Source organism: Nannobrachium achirus (genome assembly GCF_963921795.1).
Source record: "Nannobrachium achirus genome assembly, chromosome: 18".
NCBI classification, from domain to species: domain Eukaryota; kingdom Metazoa; phylum Chordata; class Actinopteri; order Myctophiformes; family Myctophidae; genus Nannobrachium; species Nannobrachium achirus.
Window position 1 is genome coordinate 52,643,610 of NC_137825.1, and position 18,627 is coordinate 52,662,236.

Below are 18,627 nucleotides of genomic sequence, written 5' to 3' on the forward strand. Positions count from 1 at the left end.
TCATCTTAAAAAAACAAGTTGATATTTTTTATGATGTCATTGTGGGGATACACAATTATGAGCCAATCAAATTAATTGTCTGTAGCCTGACTGTATGACTACTTACTGTACTAGTCAGCTGTTGTTGGGCAGATTACATTGAGACAGTTTCAGACTGTTTCACTGATCCACACTGGAGAGAGACCACATGACCTACTGTATCATACTATTATAATTTCGGGGCTGACAGCGGACCTTTAAAACAAATTTTTGGGGGGTCTTTAGGAACAATAGCTACGTACTGTACATGCTTCCTGTTAATAGCTCTGTTAATAGCATAGTTAAACAAGTCTAGGAGCCTCAAGTAGCCCATTGTTTCATTACAAAAACATAACACTTTATTGAAAGTTTTTCAATTCATCTTCATATAATTGGTCCTCACCAGGGATGTGCAGAGAATGTTAGAGAGGCAGGGGCTGACATTTCTAAAAAATATTTAAAAAAATAGCAGACCTCCAAGCTCACAATGCTTCGCAACGCGAGCTTGGATTTCGGCTATTTCCGATGCTTGGATTCCCCATCAATGACATCATCAATGGGCAGGATGGGTGGGTTTCTTAATTGACCACTTCCCTCCGGCCTATGAGACACTGACGGGGTAGACAAGAAATGGTACCATATCATATTAAAGAGCATTATTACCCGGCTTGTTTTGATGCTTGAATCTGATTGGTCGAGCGCTGAAATCAGCGTTGAATTATAGGCGTATAATGACCGCTCCGTTCACCGCTGCCTAATCAAAGGCTCAGAGCAGCTGCTGTATTCAGGCTGCGGCGTGGATCTACTGTAGTGCTGTATCCAACATGTCTTCCATGTAAACAAACACACAGCGTCATTTACAACCAAACCTTGCTCTGAAGAATGTTTTAAAAAACATTTGAGGCGAGAAATAGACGAGGCAGTAACAGAAAATGGATTCTATTTGATCAGCACTTCCTTGTTTTCCAAGGCGACCATGTTGCGCTCGGGGGGACGCACTTTCAGCCGTCTCTAAAAAAGGAAATACTTTTTTTTTTTTTTAGTCAAATTATTAATTTTATGTATTAGCCGGGTAATAAGTGCTATAACGTCTTGCTGCTTGGTCATTATGGCTTATATGGACACTTCAGGCTGATAATTCCCCTCGGCTCCACCTCGGGGAATTATCAGCCCATCGTGATAATGACGATAAAGCCATAATGACCGCGCAGCAAGACGTTATCGCATACTTAGTGAGGACCAATTATTATGAAGAGAGGTTGAACCCCCATTTGAAAATATGTTGTGTCAGGCCAGGGATACCCGTGTGTAAATGTTACATTATTCAAAGTGTCTCTAGAGAAAATAAATACATGATAAATATAGGCTATCATAACATGAATATCATATCTAAATACTGAATCGACAATATGTGTAATGTGAAATATCCCTTTAACTACTTTTGCTGCAGGAGAAATCCCCACCCAGGAGGAAAAAAATAAATACAAAAAATACAAAATCAGGATCTGAAAAGTTTCAGTTTCATTGAAAGTTCTCAGCTATGCTTCTTGTTTGCAAGGAGTCAAACGACAGCAGGGGTGCAGTATGGTTTATTGAAGTTCTATTGAAACAATACAACTCCATATTTCTACAAATCATTGATTAAGGAACATCACTGTATAGTCAATATGATGATGTCTCATCCAATGACACAACAGAAAGCTTGATTTTAAAAGCAGTGAAAAAAATATATACTGAAGATGATTATGATAATGATTAAATGATCACAACAATCGATTGGTTGTCTCAGTTTGAATCACCATATTTTGTTAAATGTGTGCTTTACAGTGGCGTCAGTTCAGCTAAAGCTAAGGTATGGCAACATGACTGTTGTCTTCGTGCGTGTGCAGTGGTGTAAAGTAACTAAGTACATTTACTAGTACTGTACTTAAGTACAATATTTTGGTATTTGTAATTTACTTGAGTATTTCCAATTTCCAGTACTTTCACATCTACTCCACTACATCTCGGATCCAAATATTGTACTTCTACTCCACTACATTTATTTGAAAACTTTAGTTACAAGTTACTTTTCAGATATAAATTATAATATTCTAAAACATACATAAACCATGCACTTTAGCCCTATTTTATACCTTGTCCATTTGAAAATAGCCGATTTACAAGCTCACAACGCGTCGCGATGCAACACGTTGTGAGCTTGTAGATCTGCTATTTTCAAATATTTTGTACTTTTACTTTTGGTACTTTAAGTACATTTTGATACCAAAACTTTTGTACTTTTACTCAAGTAAATTTTGAATTCCAGACTATTACTTGTAACAGAATATTTCCACATTGCAGTATTTACTTAAGTAAAACATGTGAGCACTTTTTACACCACTGCGCACGTGCAATTGCCTGGTTAATAAACCAGAACGAACACAACAACACCCCCTGGCGGTAGTGGTGTTGTAGTACGGTCTGGAACCGATCCATTGAGATTCTATTTCCTCAACCAGCTTCAAGGGTTGGCCAATCAGGGTTGTATGCTTGGGGCACGTGGTTTGGGGCTCGCGTCACTAGGCTTTAGCCCGCCCCCCAGAAATGAAAGCTCTTCCTGAAATCCCAGACTCTCCTCCCAAAACGAAGTGTGTGATAGAGGCTGGCAACGCCAGGCAACGCGTCCAAGACACAAGTCATGTTGCCATACCTTAGCAACAGGCATGATGAATTTATTTTAATAAGTACATTCTATTATTTTTTTCCCTGTAGCCAGCTTGGCAGCTTGGCACCTTGCCATACCCAACTGACACCTCTGGCGCATTATATTTTTTTGCCGTTGCTTTTGTTTCCCTTGATGAGGAAAAGGGTTCCCGTGGCGACGCCCAGCAGACCCAGGGTCAGCCCCACAGCGCAGAACACAGCAGGACCCGTTCTGGGCTGGCTCTGGATCTTTGGGGCCCGTGAGCTCTCTGGCCTCCAATGTCCAAGCTCTGGTCCCTGATCCACAACTGCAGAGGACACACACACACACACACACACACACACACACACACACACACACACACACACACACACACACACACATAAATATATAGATTGTATACAGAACATTGACAGTGAGAAAGGAGGGCATTTGCAAAAGCGTTGTTACGTAAATGCTATTCAGATATTTTTTTCCAATGAAAAGATGTGTCGAAACTGACCATGTTTTCAGTAACAAAAGACATGAACTAGACTGCAATCTGTCAAGGTGCCAACTTGCTCCTTGTGCACTAGTGGCCTACTTGTGCGCCAGCAGAGGCGGAGATATATTGTTATTTATATCAGGTCACAGTCTTGTTGATTGTGACGTCACCAAGAATGCTGGTGCCTCATTGGCTGTTGATGGTGACGTGACCAAGAATGCTGGTCCCTGATTGGCTACGGGTGTAAACACAAAGAGATACACCACATACAAAATCACCGAATCTTGCACACTCTGCTGGCTAAGTACGGTAATTAGCAAAGCTAGACAATGAATTGAGAGAGAAGAATAGAGTTTGCAACACTGGTATACTCAGCTCTGTTTTATTGCTTTGACGTTTCGATCCGTGTGGATCTTCTTCATGAATAGTTTGTTTGATCAAACTATTCCTGAAGAAGATCCAAATGGATCGAAACGTCGAAGCAATAAAACAGAGCTGAGTATAGCAGTGTTGCAGACTCTATTCTTCTCTTGTATTGTCGTTTGACCAGCACCTGGGCTAGAGTGGATTTGTGCATGCACTATCACCCCTGTAGACAATGAAATGAACCTTGGGAAAACAAACTTGTATTGTCCGGCATGCCCGCTCAACTGCACCCCTTAGAGATCTTGTCAATAGAAAAATTCCCTTGACCAAATCTTTAGAGGGCGCTGTGGAGTAACTATTTTTTTCCCATTCGGTGGAAATTTTTCTTTTCTGTCCAAAAAGTGTATTTTAGACGTGAGGTGGAGCCGAGTGTTCTCATTAGGGTAAAGTTAAAACTGTATTTGTTTTGGTGAGTGGCGAATGTGTATTTTTATTTTTATTTTTACTAGAGATGAGAGGCTGCTTTTTTTTGTATGTGTTGCATTCCTAAAACAATAATTTGATTACAATAAAAGTACCCCCTTTGAATCCGGATGGGGACCCAAATGCATTCATTTCCCCATCCGGAATCAATGGGGGTAAATGTACTATAATATATTTTTTGTCTTTTTAAAAAAGTTACTGAACTCAAGTCTCCATGCATGGCGTGAGTAATAAAAAAAAAGTCATTTTGGGAGTGAACTACTCCTTTAAGGAGAATTCCTTCTAATACTATGGACTAGAGCTATTTGTGAACAAATTTCTCATTATCATTACACGTGAGAGTCTTTACTTTATCAATGCTTGTTTGCGCTGATCTACAAGTGGGTGGGTCCCGCCGCGTTGTAAGCTTGTAGGTCTGTCCATTTTGTGAGGTGATGTTTTTCGCCTTAAGTTGGCTGTTTCCGGTTACCTATTATGGTCTTAACACATGGGATGCTTAATACGTCTGTGAACTTGATAACGATTCCCCCCCATGGAGTGCTTTGGCCCTGTTATCACGTTCAGGGACGTGTTAACTGGTTACCATGGTAACCGATAGCCCCCGCGCTGTGTCCGGTGACTTCCGGCGTCCATTAAATTGTATTCATCCTGGCTGCAGACACTTGGATATATCTCCGCTTCTTTTCCATTATCGCGCGTTTGGTCAAAACGATCTGTTTTCTATGGACCATCGAGCCATCGAAAATCTGGTAAATAATATAGGAGAAAGCCTTGACAGCTAATTGCGACCGAAATGTCACAGCTTGTCTCCGTGAAGCCGTCCGTGTGTGTACATATTTTCTATGGGTTGGTTCCCTTGACACATCACTGTGACATCACAGGTGATATCACAGGTGACATCACCTATGTAAAAGTCCATATATAGGTATTCACCAGAATCCCTTTTATGTACACTGAAGATCCCTGATGTCATCGATATATATCACAGGCCAGATGGCCAGTGGTCTTACCATGAGAAATGTCACAGCTTGTCTCCGTGTGTGTACACATTTTTACAGTCTATGGGTTGCTTCCCTTGACACATCACTGTGACATCACAGGTGATATCATAGGTGACATCACCTATGTAAAAGTCCATATATGGGTATTCCCGTGCCCATATATGGAGATCCCTGTCCCAATGTCATCAATATTAAGGACATCTGGGAATGCCAATATATGGGCATGTTTTGACATAACATTGTTGACTATCATGCAGGGGTCTCCATATATGGGTAACTGGTCCAATATACATCACTGGCCAGATGGCCAAGAATTGGCACGGGCGAGGTCGCATGTCGCCCTGAGGCGTCTTACTAGTAAATGGGGTATTGAGCAATGAAAATGATTATCCGCGTGAACACGCCTGACTTTCTGACATAGGCTTTTACATAAAGAATACCTGTGATATTTACAGATGAGATTTACACCCCGTCTCGTGAATTCACGTCAGTTTGTGCTGAAAAAATATATATACCCCTTTATTTACACACTATTTATGAACAGTTTAGTGAATGAGACCGATTGTTTTTACCCCACATCCTGGTCTCAGGTGCAGGCAGTGATTGGTGGTTGACTGTGCAGCTGTAGATGTCTCCCTGCTCTGGAGTGAACTTCAGTCTGGAGAACTGGTAGAAGGTTCCATCCTTGTTGAGCTGTGGAACGGTGTCTGTGATGTCATCAGTCAGGTTGAGGTTGTTCCTGGTCCATGTGATGGTCACCGGAGCAGGATAGAAACCAGTCACATAACAGATGAGCGTGTTGACCACTCCCACTTCTACATGGTCTCTGGGGTAGATGGAACTGCGAGGTTCTTCTGTTTACACAAACACATGTAGGCATTACATACTATGTACATCTATCAGCAGACCCAGGGTCAGCTACACACCACACTGTACCGTACCATACCGTACCGTACCGCACCGTACCGCACCACACTACAGCACGCGCCAACAACGAATAGAAAAGGTCCTACCCATGCAGGGATTGGAGACTACCAAGTTGGGAATACAAGCCATGCGCTCTTACTAAGGACACTACTGAGACGGAGGCACGGTCACCGAAATGTTTGTTGTATTGACCAAACCACGTTGGAGGTGCGCCGTCTCAGGCAACGATGAACCCCGGGAGGCCCCGCCAAGCGAGCGGTAACGAGCCAGTCGCCGTGCTGAACGGTGTGAACGTCACCTGAGCCAACTCAGCGCCATTACCGAGTTCACATGGTCCAAGTTAAAACCAAGCAAAAAAGTTGGCTTGCTGCCTGGTTAACTTACTGGGTAGTAGTCTGGGATCACTTCACTTTTCGAGGTTTGATCCGGACGGGAGAGGAAACCACTTTACGTCATGTTGTAGTACTAAAAGGACTACAATTTGACGGAACTATCAAACCGGATTCAGTTTTAACCCAAAATAATTCCCCTGCGCTCAAGGACATACTTTTAGGGCCTACCTAATAAACTCCTTGATGCGGCGTAGTTTTGCTTTTGAAAACATTGTTTGGTATATGCATGTTTTATTCCAACTCGTATCGACTGGCAAGACTACACTAGGCTACTCGAGCATTGTAATAGGGATTGGGGAAACAAACGGAGGGAGCTAAAACAAAGCGACGCCGCTTCTTCGGCTTGTGGTTTCCGCCTAGACCGGATCAAACTGCCCGTTGTTAACGATCACCAGGCTTTCCCCCAGAAAGCCTGGTAGGCGAGGTTAACTGGGTAGAGACGGTTAGCAGGGAATCTAAAGTCTCTGGTTCGATTCCCGCTGAGGGAACAACCCGTAAATTATTCCTCTGAATGTGTGTTGGCGCATGCGCATCGCAATGACAGCACTAAGGGTGATAACCGGACTACCAGACCCCTGGAAGCCAGTCGCTATATCTATTTTTGCATTGTTGATATATCAGTGGTTCTCCGACTTCATGTCAAGGACCCACAAAATTATATATATTTGCCGTATTCACAGCCCGCCCACTCAGCAACTTCCTGGTGCTGACGACACGCTTTGAAGGGGAAACCTTCCTTTTAAAGCCCATAGAGTTAACACAGAAATCGCAAATTTAATGCAATTTCCGAATAGTAAAGTATAAAATACGGCTAGCATGATCAAGAACACAAGATAGTAAAAGGCACAAAGCATTATAATTTACTTTACCATTCGAAATAATGATTTGTTGGCTTTAAGTCCAGCGATTTCTGTGTTATTTTAGGAGGGTTTACCCTTCAAAGCTGACGTCAGCACCAGGAAGTTGCTGAGAAATTTGCTGAGTGGGCGGGCCGTGAATAGGGCAAATTGGCCATGGACCCTGTAGCAACTCATAATGTAATAACGGCTCATAACTAGCAACCCAATATAAACAAACCTGATGTCAGACCTGAAGTATCCTTTTATACCCATATATGGAGATACAGAGATCTCCATATATGGGCATATTAGAAAGCCCATATATGGGCATATACGGATGACATCAGGGATATCCATATATGGGCATAAAAGGGACAAGGGCTTACAGTTAAGAGATCTCCATATATGGGCATATCAGAAAGCCCATATATGTTCATATACTGATGACATCAGGAATATCCATATATGGGCATAAAAGGGACAAGGACTTACAGTTAAGAGATCTCCATATATGGGCATAAAGGGACAAGGACTGTTACAGTAGATATAGAGATGTCCATATATGGGCATAAATGAACAAGGACTGACAAACACTGAGATCTCCATATAACCTATGGGAATATAAGGGACGAGGACTGTCAGCTTGTAGACCTATTTTCTAAATATTGTTGTACATTAAAAACTTGAAATGGGTCGTTCTGCATAGTACTTGGGATTTGTTGATGTAAATGTTCACATAGAGTGTAATAATTGGTAAAACAAACTTTTGGCCTATTTGTGGAGATAAGCGACCAACGGTCGCTTATCTCCCGATTAGGGAGTCTTACTGGTGTAATAAGGGCTCATAATGTAATAAGAAAAATGTAATAAAAACTCATAATGTAATAATCAGCTCAAAAACGAGTGCATAACGTAATAATGGATTTTTCAATAATGTAATAATTGCGACCGTCAGGGAGCAGTTTACTATGAAAACCTCCACCGGCCGTCCGTCCGTCCGTCCGTCCGTCCGTCACACGTCACACGTCACACCTTTGCCCTGCTCATATCTCCGCATCAGTATGACATCACACCACATGTGTACACAAACCTTTGTTGCGACCGTAAGGTCGCAGTTTAGTATGAAAACCTCCACCGGCCGTCCGTCGGTCACACGTGCGGTCGACCGCACGTCACACGTGCGGTCGACGTGTGATGAGGTCACGATGAGTCATCTATGCCCAAATATAGATTTCTAGGTCAGATGGCCCATAGAGTTTGTGATGTCAAACCTAGCAACCCAATATAAACAAACCTGATGTCAGACCTGAAGTATCCTTTTATACCCATATATGGAGATACAGAGATCTCCATATATGGGCATATTAGAAAGCCCATATATGGGCATATACGGATGACATCAGGGATATCCATATATGGGCATAAAAGGGACAAGGGCTTACAGTTAAGAGATCTCCATATATGGGCATATCAGAAAGCCCATATATGTTCATATACTGATGACATCAGGAATATCCATATATGGGCATAAAAGGGACAAGGACTTACAGTTAAGAGATCTCCATATATGGGCATAAAGGGACAAGGACTGTTACAGTAGATATAGAGATTTCCATATATGGGCATAAATGAACAAGGACTGACAAACACTGAGATCTCCATATAACCTATGGGAATATAAGGGACGAGGACTGTCAGCTTGTAGACCTATTTTCTAAATATTGTTGTACATTAAAAACTTGAAATGGGTCGTTCTGCATAGTACTTGGGATTTGTTGATGTAAATGTTCACATAGAGTGTAATAATTGGTAAAACAAACTTTTGGCCTATTTGTGGAGATAAGCGACCAACGGTCGCTTATCTCCCGATTAGGGAGTCTTACTGGTGTACGTTGCTGTGGCAACAGTCTGTTGTTGCTGGTCTGTTAGTGTACGTTAGCAACCACCTTAGCAACCATGGTTTTACCCTAGCAACCAACTGTTTACCCTAGCAACCAACTGTTTACCATAGCAACCATGTTTTTTTACCCTAGCAACCAACTGTTTACCATAGCAACCAGATACGCAGAGCAGGGATCTCCATATATGGGCATAAACAGGTGACATCACACTGATGTCAGATACTCAGAGCAGGGATTTCTCCATAATATATGGGCATAAAAGGCATTCTGTTAGGGATCTCCATATATGGGCATAAAAGGGATTCTGTTAGGGATCTCCATATATGGGCATACAAGGGATTCTGTTAGGGATCTCCATATATGGGCATAAAAGGGATTCTGTTAGGGATCTCCATATATGGGCATAAAGGGATTCTGTTAGGGATCTCCATATATGGGCATAAAAGGGATTCTGTTAGGGATCTCCATATATGGGCATAAAAGGGATTCTGTTAGGGATCTCCATATATGGGCATAAAAGGGATTCTGTTAGCTGTTAGTGATCTCCATATATGGGCATAAAAGGGATGCTGTTAGGGATCTCCATATATGGGCATAAAAGGGATTCTGTTAGGGATCTCCATATATGGGCATGAAAGGGATTCTGTTAGGGATCTCCATATATGGGCATAAAAGGGATTGTATCCCAGATGATGCCCTGTTAGGAGATCCACACTAACAGAATCCATATATGGTCCTACCGACAGCTGCTATAAGCCAACCCTGGCGATAAGGTCTGAGTCGAAGAAATGCTTCTTTCCTGGCAAGAATTGCCCCTTTATACGTTAGGGCTCGTTTGTGTATTGTATGACATCACGCCACATCATCGGCTGAGGACTGTGTGATGTCATCATATCTCCATATATGGAGACATAAGTTGCTCATGCCCAAATATGGGCTGGTGAGGTCAGACTTAGTGTGATGCGTAGGTTATCTCCATATATGGAGATTCAACTTCAATGAGTAACCATGGCAAACTGTCAACTGCCCGTATGTCTTGATAATTGGTAAAACAAACTTTTGGCCTATTTGTGGAGATAAGCGACCAACGGTCGCTTATCTCCCGATTAGGCCTTAAGAACCTCCACATAGGAAGCTCATAATGTAATAAAACTTCATAATGTAATAATGTATTTTTTATTACATTATGAGCTGATTATTACATTATGAGCTTTTATTACATTTTAATTATTACATTATGCGCTTGTTTTTAATTACATTATGAGCTGATTATTACATTATGAGTTTTTATTACATGTTTTTATTACATTATGAGCCCTTATTGCGACCGTCAGGTCACAGTTACTATCAAAACCTCCACCGGCTGTCTGTCCGTCAGTCAGTCAGTCAGTCAGTCAGTCAGTCAGTCAGTCAGTCAGTCTGTCTGTCTGTCTGTCTGTCTGTCTGTCTGTCTGTCTGTCTGTCTGTCTGTCTGTCTGTCTGTCTGTCTGTCTGTCTGTCTGTCTGTCTGTCTGTCTGTCTGTCTGTCTGGTCACGTCACGTCACACTTTTGCCCTACTCGTATATCCGCCATCGTTGCCCCTATCCATGTGAATTTTCCACACACACTCCTTGCCTGCCAAACCACAACCTTCAGGACCCCCGGACCTCCACGGACCCCCAGGGACCCCTGCCACCGCCGCCAAATAGTGCAAAAATGACCAAATCAACACCCCAACTGGGCTGCTCACAGGGAATTCCCGGGGACCACCGACTCCTGCTGCTCCAACAGTCATTCACATTCATTGGTTTAACTTTGCCCCGCCCCCTCCCCTCATTGGCCAAAACTTTATTTGGCTTTACTCATCAACCGTTTGTCGTACAAACTTGTGGGTGGTGTCAATTGACTTGATTAAGAGTTCTTCACACAAACGTGTGGGTGGTGTCAATTGACTTGATTAAGAGTGCTTCACCTTAATTGGTTTAACTTAGCCCCGCCCCCTCCTCTGATTGGCCCAAACTTTATTGGGCTTTACTCATCAACCTTTTGTCGTACACACTTGTGGGTGGTGTCAATTGACTTCATTAAGAGTCCTTCACCTTAATTGGTTTAACTTTACCCCGCCCCCTCCTCTGATTGGCCGAAACTTTATTTGGCTTTACTCATCAACCGTTTGTTGTACAAACTTGTTGGTGGAACCAATGCCACTTATAGGCCTCTTTGTGTATACTGTGACCTGACGGTCACTTATCTCCCAATTAGGGAGTCTTACTGGTTAAATTATGAGTTGCTACACACCCTACCAACTTTGTTGATGAAGAATGGAGCAACTATCTGCTAAACATGCAGCAAATGAATACATATCGGGATCATTTAGCTGTACAAAGAGCATCCACAATGTTCAACATACAGTTTGTGATTGTATCGACATTGGGTGTTGATGCAACATCGATAATATCCCCATGTGGTCAGTATGACGACAGTCTGCTATTGCTAGTTCTGGGCCACTTTGCCAAACAGGCATTGACACTAAGGCTTGCCCACCTGCCCCCGGCAGGTAAATAAAACTTTGGGGCAGGTGAAGTTTGCTTTCAGGTTGCCCGACCAGGCAAGTGCTCATTTGAGAGGGGACACGACTGTCTATAAACACAACAGTCCCGGCCAAACTGGGACGTCTGGTCACCCTACTTAATAGTGTGGTCTCAGTTGTTATATGAGATACATGAAGGTTTCCTGTGCAAATAAGCCAAAAAGCTTACTAGGATCTCCCTTTAGTTGACCTTGTACCAGTGAACTGTACTGTCATGGACCGTTTCCTATGCAAACTTCTAAAGTCTTCAATCAATCAATCAATCAATCAATTAATCAGGGATAGATAGCACTTTAACTCTGCAGCCACACTGAGGCGCTCCAACACAATAGTGCACCAGTTCTTTTAGAGTTGTGCATACTAGTATCCACCTAACGTGTCTTCAAAACCCTTAAGTGTAACCAGTAATTACAGACAGCAATTAGCTTAGCTTAGCTTAGCTCATGTGAATATCTTTTGTTTACAGTTGATCCTCTGGTGCCCCCCTGTGGTTGTTGATGCCCTGTGCTTCAGCACGTCAAGCCCTATTATAAATCCGGCCCTGGGCCAGAGTGAGGGACTGAGTCAGGGCCAGAGTGAGGTACTGAGTCAGGGCCAGAGTGAGGGCTAGACTTAGGGCCAGAGTGAGGGACAGATCAAAGTGGTGTGCTCTCCTCTGCTTCCTGGACTCTTTGAATCAAGTGTGTGACTGGTCCATCAAGGCTTACATAATGGTCCCCATGACCTTCGGGAAAGTGGCCCAGAAATAGCAATGGCAGACTGTCGTCATACTGACCACATGGGGATATTATCGATGTTGCATCAACACCCAGTGTTGATATAATCACGAACTGTATGTTGAACATTGTGGATGCTCTTTGTACAGCTAAATGATCCCCATATGTATTCATTTGCTGCGTGTTTAGCAGATAGTTGCTCCATTCTTCATCAACAAAGTTGGCAGGGTGTGTAGCAACTCATAATGTAATAAAACATGTAATAAAAACTCATAATGTAATAATCAGCTCATAATGTAATAAAAACAAGAGCATAATGTAATAATTAAAATGTAATAAAAGCTCATAATGTAATAATCAGCTCATAATGTAGTAAAAAATACATTATTACATTATGGAATTTTATTACATTATGAGCCTCCTATGTGGAGATTCTTAATGTAACACATTATTACATTATTACATTATTGAAAAATCCATTATTACGTTATGTGTGACGGAGAGAGTCGCAGCCCCAGCCTTGAAGCCTCAAAAGTCTAGTATCTCCCCCGGACCAAGGAGATGTGTCTTTGGTCTAGTGGTTAAGATATTGGACTTTCGCGTGGGAGACCCGGGTACGAACCCGGGTGGGGAGGTTCGGATCACCTCCGTTACATTGGTGCCGTGACCCGGATTCGGGCTTCCCCGTAGGAGGAGGTCAAAGGGGGGTGAGTGTGACGGAGAGAGTCGCAGCCCCAGCCTTGAAGCCTCAAAAGTCTAGTATCTCCCCCGGACCAAGGAGATGTCTCTTTGGTCTAGTGGTTAAGATATTGGACTTTCGCGTGGGAGACCCGGGTACGAACCCGGGTGGGGAGGTTCGGATCACCTCCGTTACATATGCGCTCGTTTTTTTTTTACATTATGAGCTGATTATTACATTATGAGTTTCTATTACATTTTTCTTATTACATTATGAGCCCTTATTACATTATGAGCCCTTATTACATTATGAGTTGCTACAGACCCCCATCTCAAAATATTAAAAAAGAGAACCAATGTCTAAGTCTAAGATGACATGCTTTCCGGGGTTTAATGGGTTAATAGTTAAAGATGCAGTGCCATGATCCCCCCCCCCCCCCCTCCCCCACCCCAAAAAAAAAAAAAAAAAAAAAAAACATGACCATCAAGTATTATGACCAGTAAAACTCCCTAATCGGGAGATAAGCAACCGTCAGGTTGCATACACAAATTTAGAAGGCAATCGTAGCCAATCAGGAGGGAATATGGGAAATGGGACCGATCCATGTTGATGACATGACTTTAGAGATACTGTGTAGCTGTAGCGCTTTGCGTGATTTTAGGGCAAAATCTGTTGGTGTCCAAAAATGTGTTTTGCAAAAATCAGCTTGATGGTGGCGCTAGAAGAGGTGCATGTGAGAAGTCATTAACTCAGTGTTTTTCACTCAGTGTTTTTCGATCGGGCCTTTTGACCAAAAATACACAGGGAAGACACATTTGCACATTATAACCACAGCTGGGGGTCTATTAGAGTAATATTAACTCCATAGACACATACAAAACAGAAAAAGTACAAAACTATGGCACCACCTCTTTAAGAGTGTGTATTTCGGCTACCTAGTTCCACTGGCGGGTTCTTCATGGCGGCGCGAAGGGTATCCAGGTTGGATTTGCACACTTCCACCTCATCCAAAGCTGCTTCATATACTTCTGGGAAGGCGATTGGATCTGCAAACTTGGGCAGAGTGTTCACCCCCTTCCCTCTGTTGAAGTCTGCGTACCACACCACTTCACCATCCAGTCCGGCCATCACCTCTTTGTCATTGTCTGAACAGCCAGTGACTCGAATATCCACGTGCAAGACTGTAAAGGAAGCAAAGATGACATTAAATTAAATGGCCAATGTCTCAGATGGTTCCGTTTGCAAATTCTGAAACTGATATGGAAGGCAGGAGAAGCCACACTGTGCTGTTTCCTTGGTTTATGCGTTTTAGTGGGTGTGAGTGTGGCTCAACACAGCGATTTGTGTAACTACTTTACCATGTTGTTATGTTTCTTTAAGGAGGTGTGTCTAAGGAGTTAACATTACTCTAACTCTATAATGTGCAAATTTGCCTTCCCTGTGTATTTTCTGTTACTTCCCTGAAAGGCCCGACTGAAAAACACTGATTTAATAAAAATCAACCCCTCCCCTTTTACCATAACCCAACACTGTGGGTGTGGCTAACTTCAGCTGGTTCACCAAAAAACATAACTTTAACACTTTCTGTAGACTTTTTATGGAGAAAAAAAAATCTCCTCCCAGTATAATCATAATACCTGATCATGTTTTATGGGGGGGGGGGCTTTTTTTTTCATGTCAATAAATGATATGCATTTGGCCACAGACCCCCATCACAAAATATTTAGTTCCTGGTACCCCCAGAAGCAAAATTTAAGTTACAAATATTTTTTTTATAGCAGATCCACATGCTCACAGAGCAGCACTCAGTGCCACGCTGTTAGCTTGTATATCTGCTATTTTTCAATAATAATTCCAAGTCTTACAGTTGTTCACAATTGTTAACACACATTTTTCACTACAATAACGGCTTTCTCAAAACTGCACACACAAAACTGAAAACCTCACACACAAAATGGTAAACCTCACACTCTCTTCCCAAGATGAACTCTTTGCCATCAAATCACTTAACTGTGTTCACAAAATGGAACTCATGTTTTCATTTGGTACACACGCCATATTTACAGCACACTGAAGTGCAAAGTTGGTACACACGCCATATTTACAGCACACTGAAGTGCAAAGTTGGTACACACGCCATATTTACAGCACACTGAAGTGCAAAATTGAAAACACAATCGTCGAAATGGAACACACCATATCAATGACAATGACTCTGGAGTATGAGCTATTTCCCCTTTTGTAAAATGACTCGGTGTACTGTAGGCCTACCTTTTTATAGTCAAACATAAAACAGCACACACATGTATCCAAAACGTTTTATTTGGGTACATGATTTACAGTAGATTTAGGCATCATGCCTCCGGTCAGAGATGGGCACAAAATACAATTTTGTTTTTTGAAAAAAATCTAAATACTTGGTCAGTACTTGGTCTAATATTGGCCAGGATACTGTCACCAAGACACTATCCTGGTGACAATATCCTGGTATTTGTATCTTTGTATTTCAAATCTTTTTTTGTATTTTGTGCCCATCTCTGCCTCCGGTTCCTGTCTCAATGTTCAGTTGTTGCACAACATTGTGTGTAGTGTTTAGAAAACAAGGTGCTTGTGTAATTGACATCAGACTTGAATGTGTAGTTTTGAATAGTTGTGTGTTGTAGGTTGATACTTTGAGATTTTACATGAGAAGTATGTGCAACAACTGCACATTGTGTATAGTGTTTTGACAAGGTGATGTGTAATTGACATCCGTGTGTTATAGATTGATGCTTTGAGATTTTACGTGAGAAGTGTGTGCAACAACCGAAAATTGGAGTGTAAAGAAGGAAAATCCGAGTTTAATGCAGAAAAGGGAGTGTGAAGTAGTGCCAAATCGGGGCAAGCTAGGTACATGAAGTTAAGGTTGTGAAAATTGTGCAGAATTTTAGATGTGTGTTACAATTTTAGATGTGTGTTAATTGTGTGTTAACAATCGTGAAAAACTGTAATGGGTTAAACCGTCCGGGAGTCTTTTTTTAAGGACCCTTTAGCTGAGAGAGAGATGAAGAAGAGACACCCCGCCCTCTATATTGTATAAAAATGTAGTTGCGGATGAAACTTTTTCATAGATTTCATCGAGCTTCATAGACATGTTTGTGTTTCATGTTCATCTAATTGTCAGACATTGATCCACTTACATGTCGATTAATTAGTAAACTTGAGCTTTCACTATGTTTGTCTAATTTCCCCTCAGAATAGGGATTTGCTAGGGTTCAACTGGTTCATGTGGAAAAAAAGGTTCTTCTACAAAGGCAAACAAATATATATATTAAAAAAAGAAATAACTACTTCTACCATAGTCCATCATTGCACATACCTTTCAAATGCTTTCAGACAAAAAATAGACAATCTACAAGCTCACAACGCCTCGCTCTGAGTGATCTGCTATTTTTGGCTAAAGTTCTCCGAATATGGACGCAAGAGTTCAAGCGGTTACAGTAATATAAAAAATTATCTAAATGTCATTGTCATTGTAAAATATTATAGTTGGCTGGTAATGATTGTAGACGTAGATTTACGATCGACTCTATAGGCTATGGGTAGGACTGTCACGATTACAAATTTAAGTTGACGATTAATTGTCACACAAAAAATTGTGATTAACTGATTAATTGTGATTTAATTGTGCTTTTGGCATTGAAGACTGGCAAATATGAATACAAACTTAATTTATGTTTGCCATTTAGGCTTCATAATCACAAACTGCACAGCGCAGATTACTGAACTCTTTAATCATTTTATACTTTAAATTTCTTTCTTTTTTTGTGCTATTTTTTCAACATGGAAACGATTATGACGATTATGTAATAATTGTGACAGGCCTAGCTATGGGATCTAGCATAGACAACTCACATGACGTGTGTGTGCGCGTGTGCGTGTGCGTGTGCGTGTGTGTGTGTGTGTGTGCGCGCGTGCGTGCGTGCATGCGTGTCTGACTGGCAAGACTCTTCCCACTTCCCCTGGAAGATGTATAATGTATATAAACTATGTTTATTTATAAAGTACTGCCTTACAAACCCCAAGTGCAGTATCTATGTGTTTGGGACACACCGACTTATTTGTGTATCCCAAATTAGCCCTTGTGATTTTGGGGGATAAACATTCACCTCAAGAACAGATATACAATAGTGTAATATCACTTATATGCCAATATATCACCGGGAAACAGTTTTAAACCCACTTGTCAGTGATTTAATTTTTCATAGTTACTGCACTGTAGCAGTATAGAAATATAACTGTATATGTTATAAGAGTAGAAGACACATGTTTTACAGGCCTAAAAACTGAAGGTGTATACATGTATATTATACACAATAACCATAGATACGTATATACATATATTTTGTAATAGAAATAGAGCTATTTAGCATTTTAGATAATAATATAGTCTACTTACTGCCTGGGACTGCTTTGACACCAAGTACAGAGGAGAGGATGAGAAGGGGGGCTATAATCTTCATCATTACAGATCAAAACAGAGCTGAACAGAATAGAACAAAGTAATCAGATCAAACAGATCAGAATGAACCGCTGTTGACTTCAACACTAGCTCTGAAATCTGAAAAGAAACTAAAGAGGCTTTGCTCTGTACTTTCAAAGTATAAGCCAATCCGATTGTAGATGCAATGTTGCATCATCTGTGACCAGGAAGACGACAGTGTGGATTTTTGAAGTGATCAAGCATTACAGATTATACATACATGTTTGTTTGTGTGTGTGTGTGTGTGTGTGTGTGTGTGTGTGTGTGTGTGTGTGTGTGTGTGTGTGTGTGTGTGTGTGTGTGTGTGTGTGTGTGTGTGTGTGTGTGTGTGTGTGTGTGTGTGTGTGTGTGTGTGTGTGTGCGTGCGTGCGTGCGTGCGTGCGTGCGTGCGTGCGTGCGTGCGTGCGTGCGTGTGTGTACGGCTGTGTGAGCAAGCGTGCGCGTGTGTGTCTCAGTGAAATGTCAGCTTATGAACAAATTACTGAGGTGGAAGTCTTATCACATTCACTCACTCACTCACTCACTCTTAAGTGGTTACAGTTTTTCACAATTGTTAACACACGTTTTTCACTACACTAAAGGCTTTTTCAAAACTGCACACTCAAAACTGAAAACCTCACACACAAAATGCTAAACCTCACACTCCCTTCCCAAGATGATCTCTTTGCCATCAAATCACTTAACTGTGTTCACAAAATGGACTTCATTTTTCATTTGGTACACACGCCATATTTTCAAATGACACATACCATTCATTCAGTACACACAACTAAGCATTTGCTGCACACTACCAAGCATTTACAGCACACTGGAGTGCAAAATTGAAAACACACCATTGAATTGGAACACACCATATGAATGACATTGACTCTGGAGAATGAGCTTTTTCTCCTTTTGTAAAATTACTCAGTGTTGGCCTACTTTTTTTATATAGTCAAACATAAAACAGCACACAAATATGCATCCAAAAAGTTTTATTTTGGTACATGATTCACAGTAGATTTAGGCATCATGCCTCCGGTCAGAGATGGGCACAAAATATA

The 18,627-nt window shown here is 41.6% G+C and overlaps 1 protein-coding gene across 1 annotated transcript; it reads right to left on the bottom strand.

Annotated features, from left to right (window-relative positions):
* Nucleotides 1-1,591: 1,591 nt before the first annotated feature.
* LOC308303586 (H-2 class II histocompatibility antigen, A-U alpha chain-like) lies at nucleotides 1,592-17,647 on the bottom strand. Its single transcript, XM_080747998.1, has 4 exons — nucleotides 17,501-17,647; nucleotides 13,998-14,243; nucleotides 5,611-5,892; nucleotides 1,592-3,011 (listed from the first exon to the last, which is right to left on the bottom strand). The coding sequence occupies exons 1-4, from the start codon at nucleotides 17,565-17,567 to the stop codon at nucleotides 2,824-2,826; spliced, it is 783 nt and encodes a 260-aa protein (XP_080604124.1). The 5' UTR covers nucleotides 17,568-17,647; the 3' UTR covers nucleotides 1,592-2,823.
* Nucleotides 17,648-18,627: the final 980 nt, after the last annotated feature.

What these genes read in the sequence shown, in the direction of transcription:
- LOC308303586 (XM_080747998.1), bottom strand. Translation starts at nt 17,567, where the DNA reads ATGATGAAGATTATAGCCCCCCTTCTCATCCTCTCCTCTGTACTTGGT. An exon ending in GAACCCGCCAGTGGAACTAG is followed by an intron (nt 5,893 to 13,997) that starts GTAGCCGAAATA and finishes TTGTGTAAACAG; the next exon opens with AAGAACCTCGCAGTTCCATC. An exon ending in ACCTGAGACCAGGATGTGGG is followed by an intron (nt 3,012 to 5,610) that starts GTAAAAACAATC and finishes TGTCCTCTGCAG; the next exon opens with TTGTGGATCAGGGACCAGAG.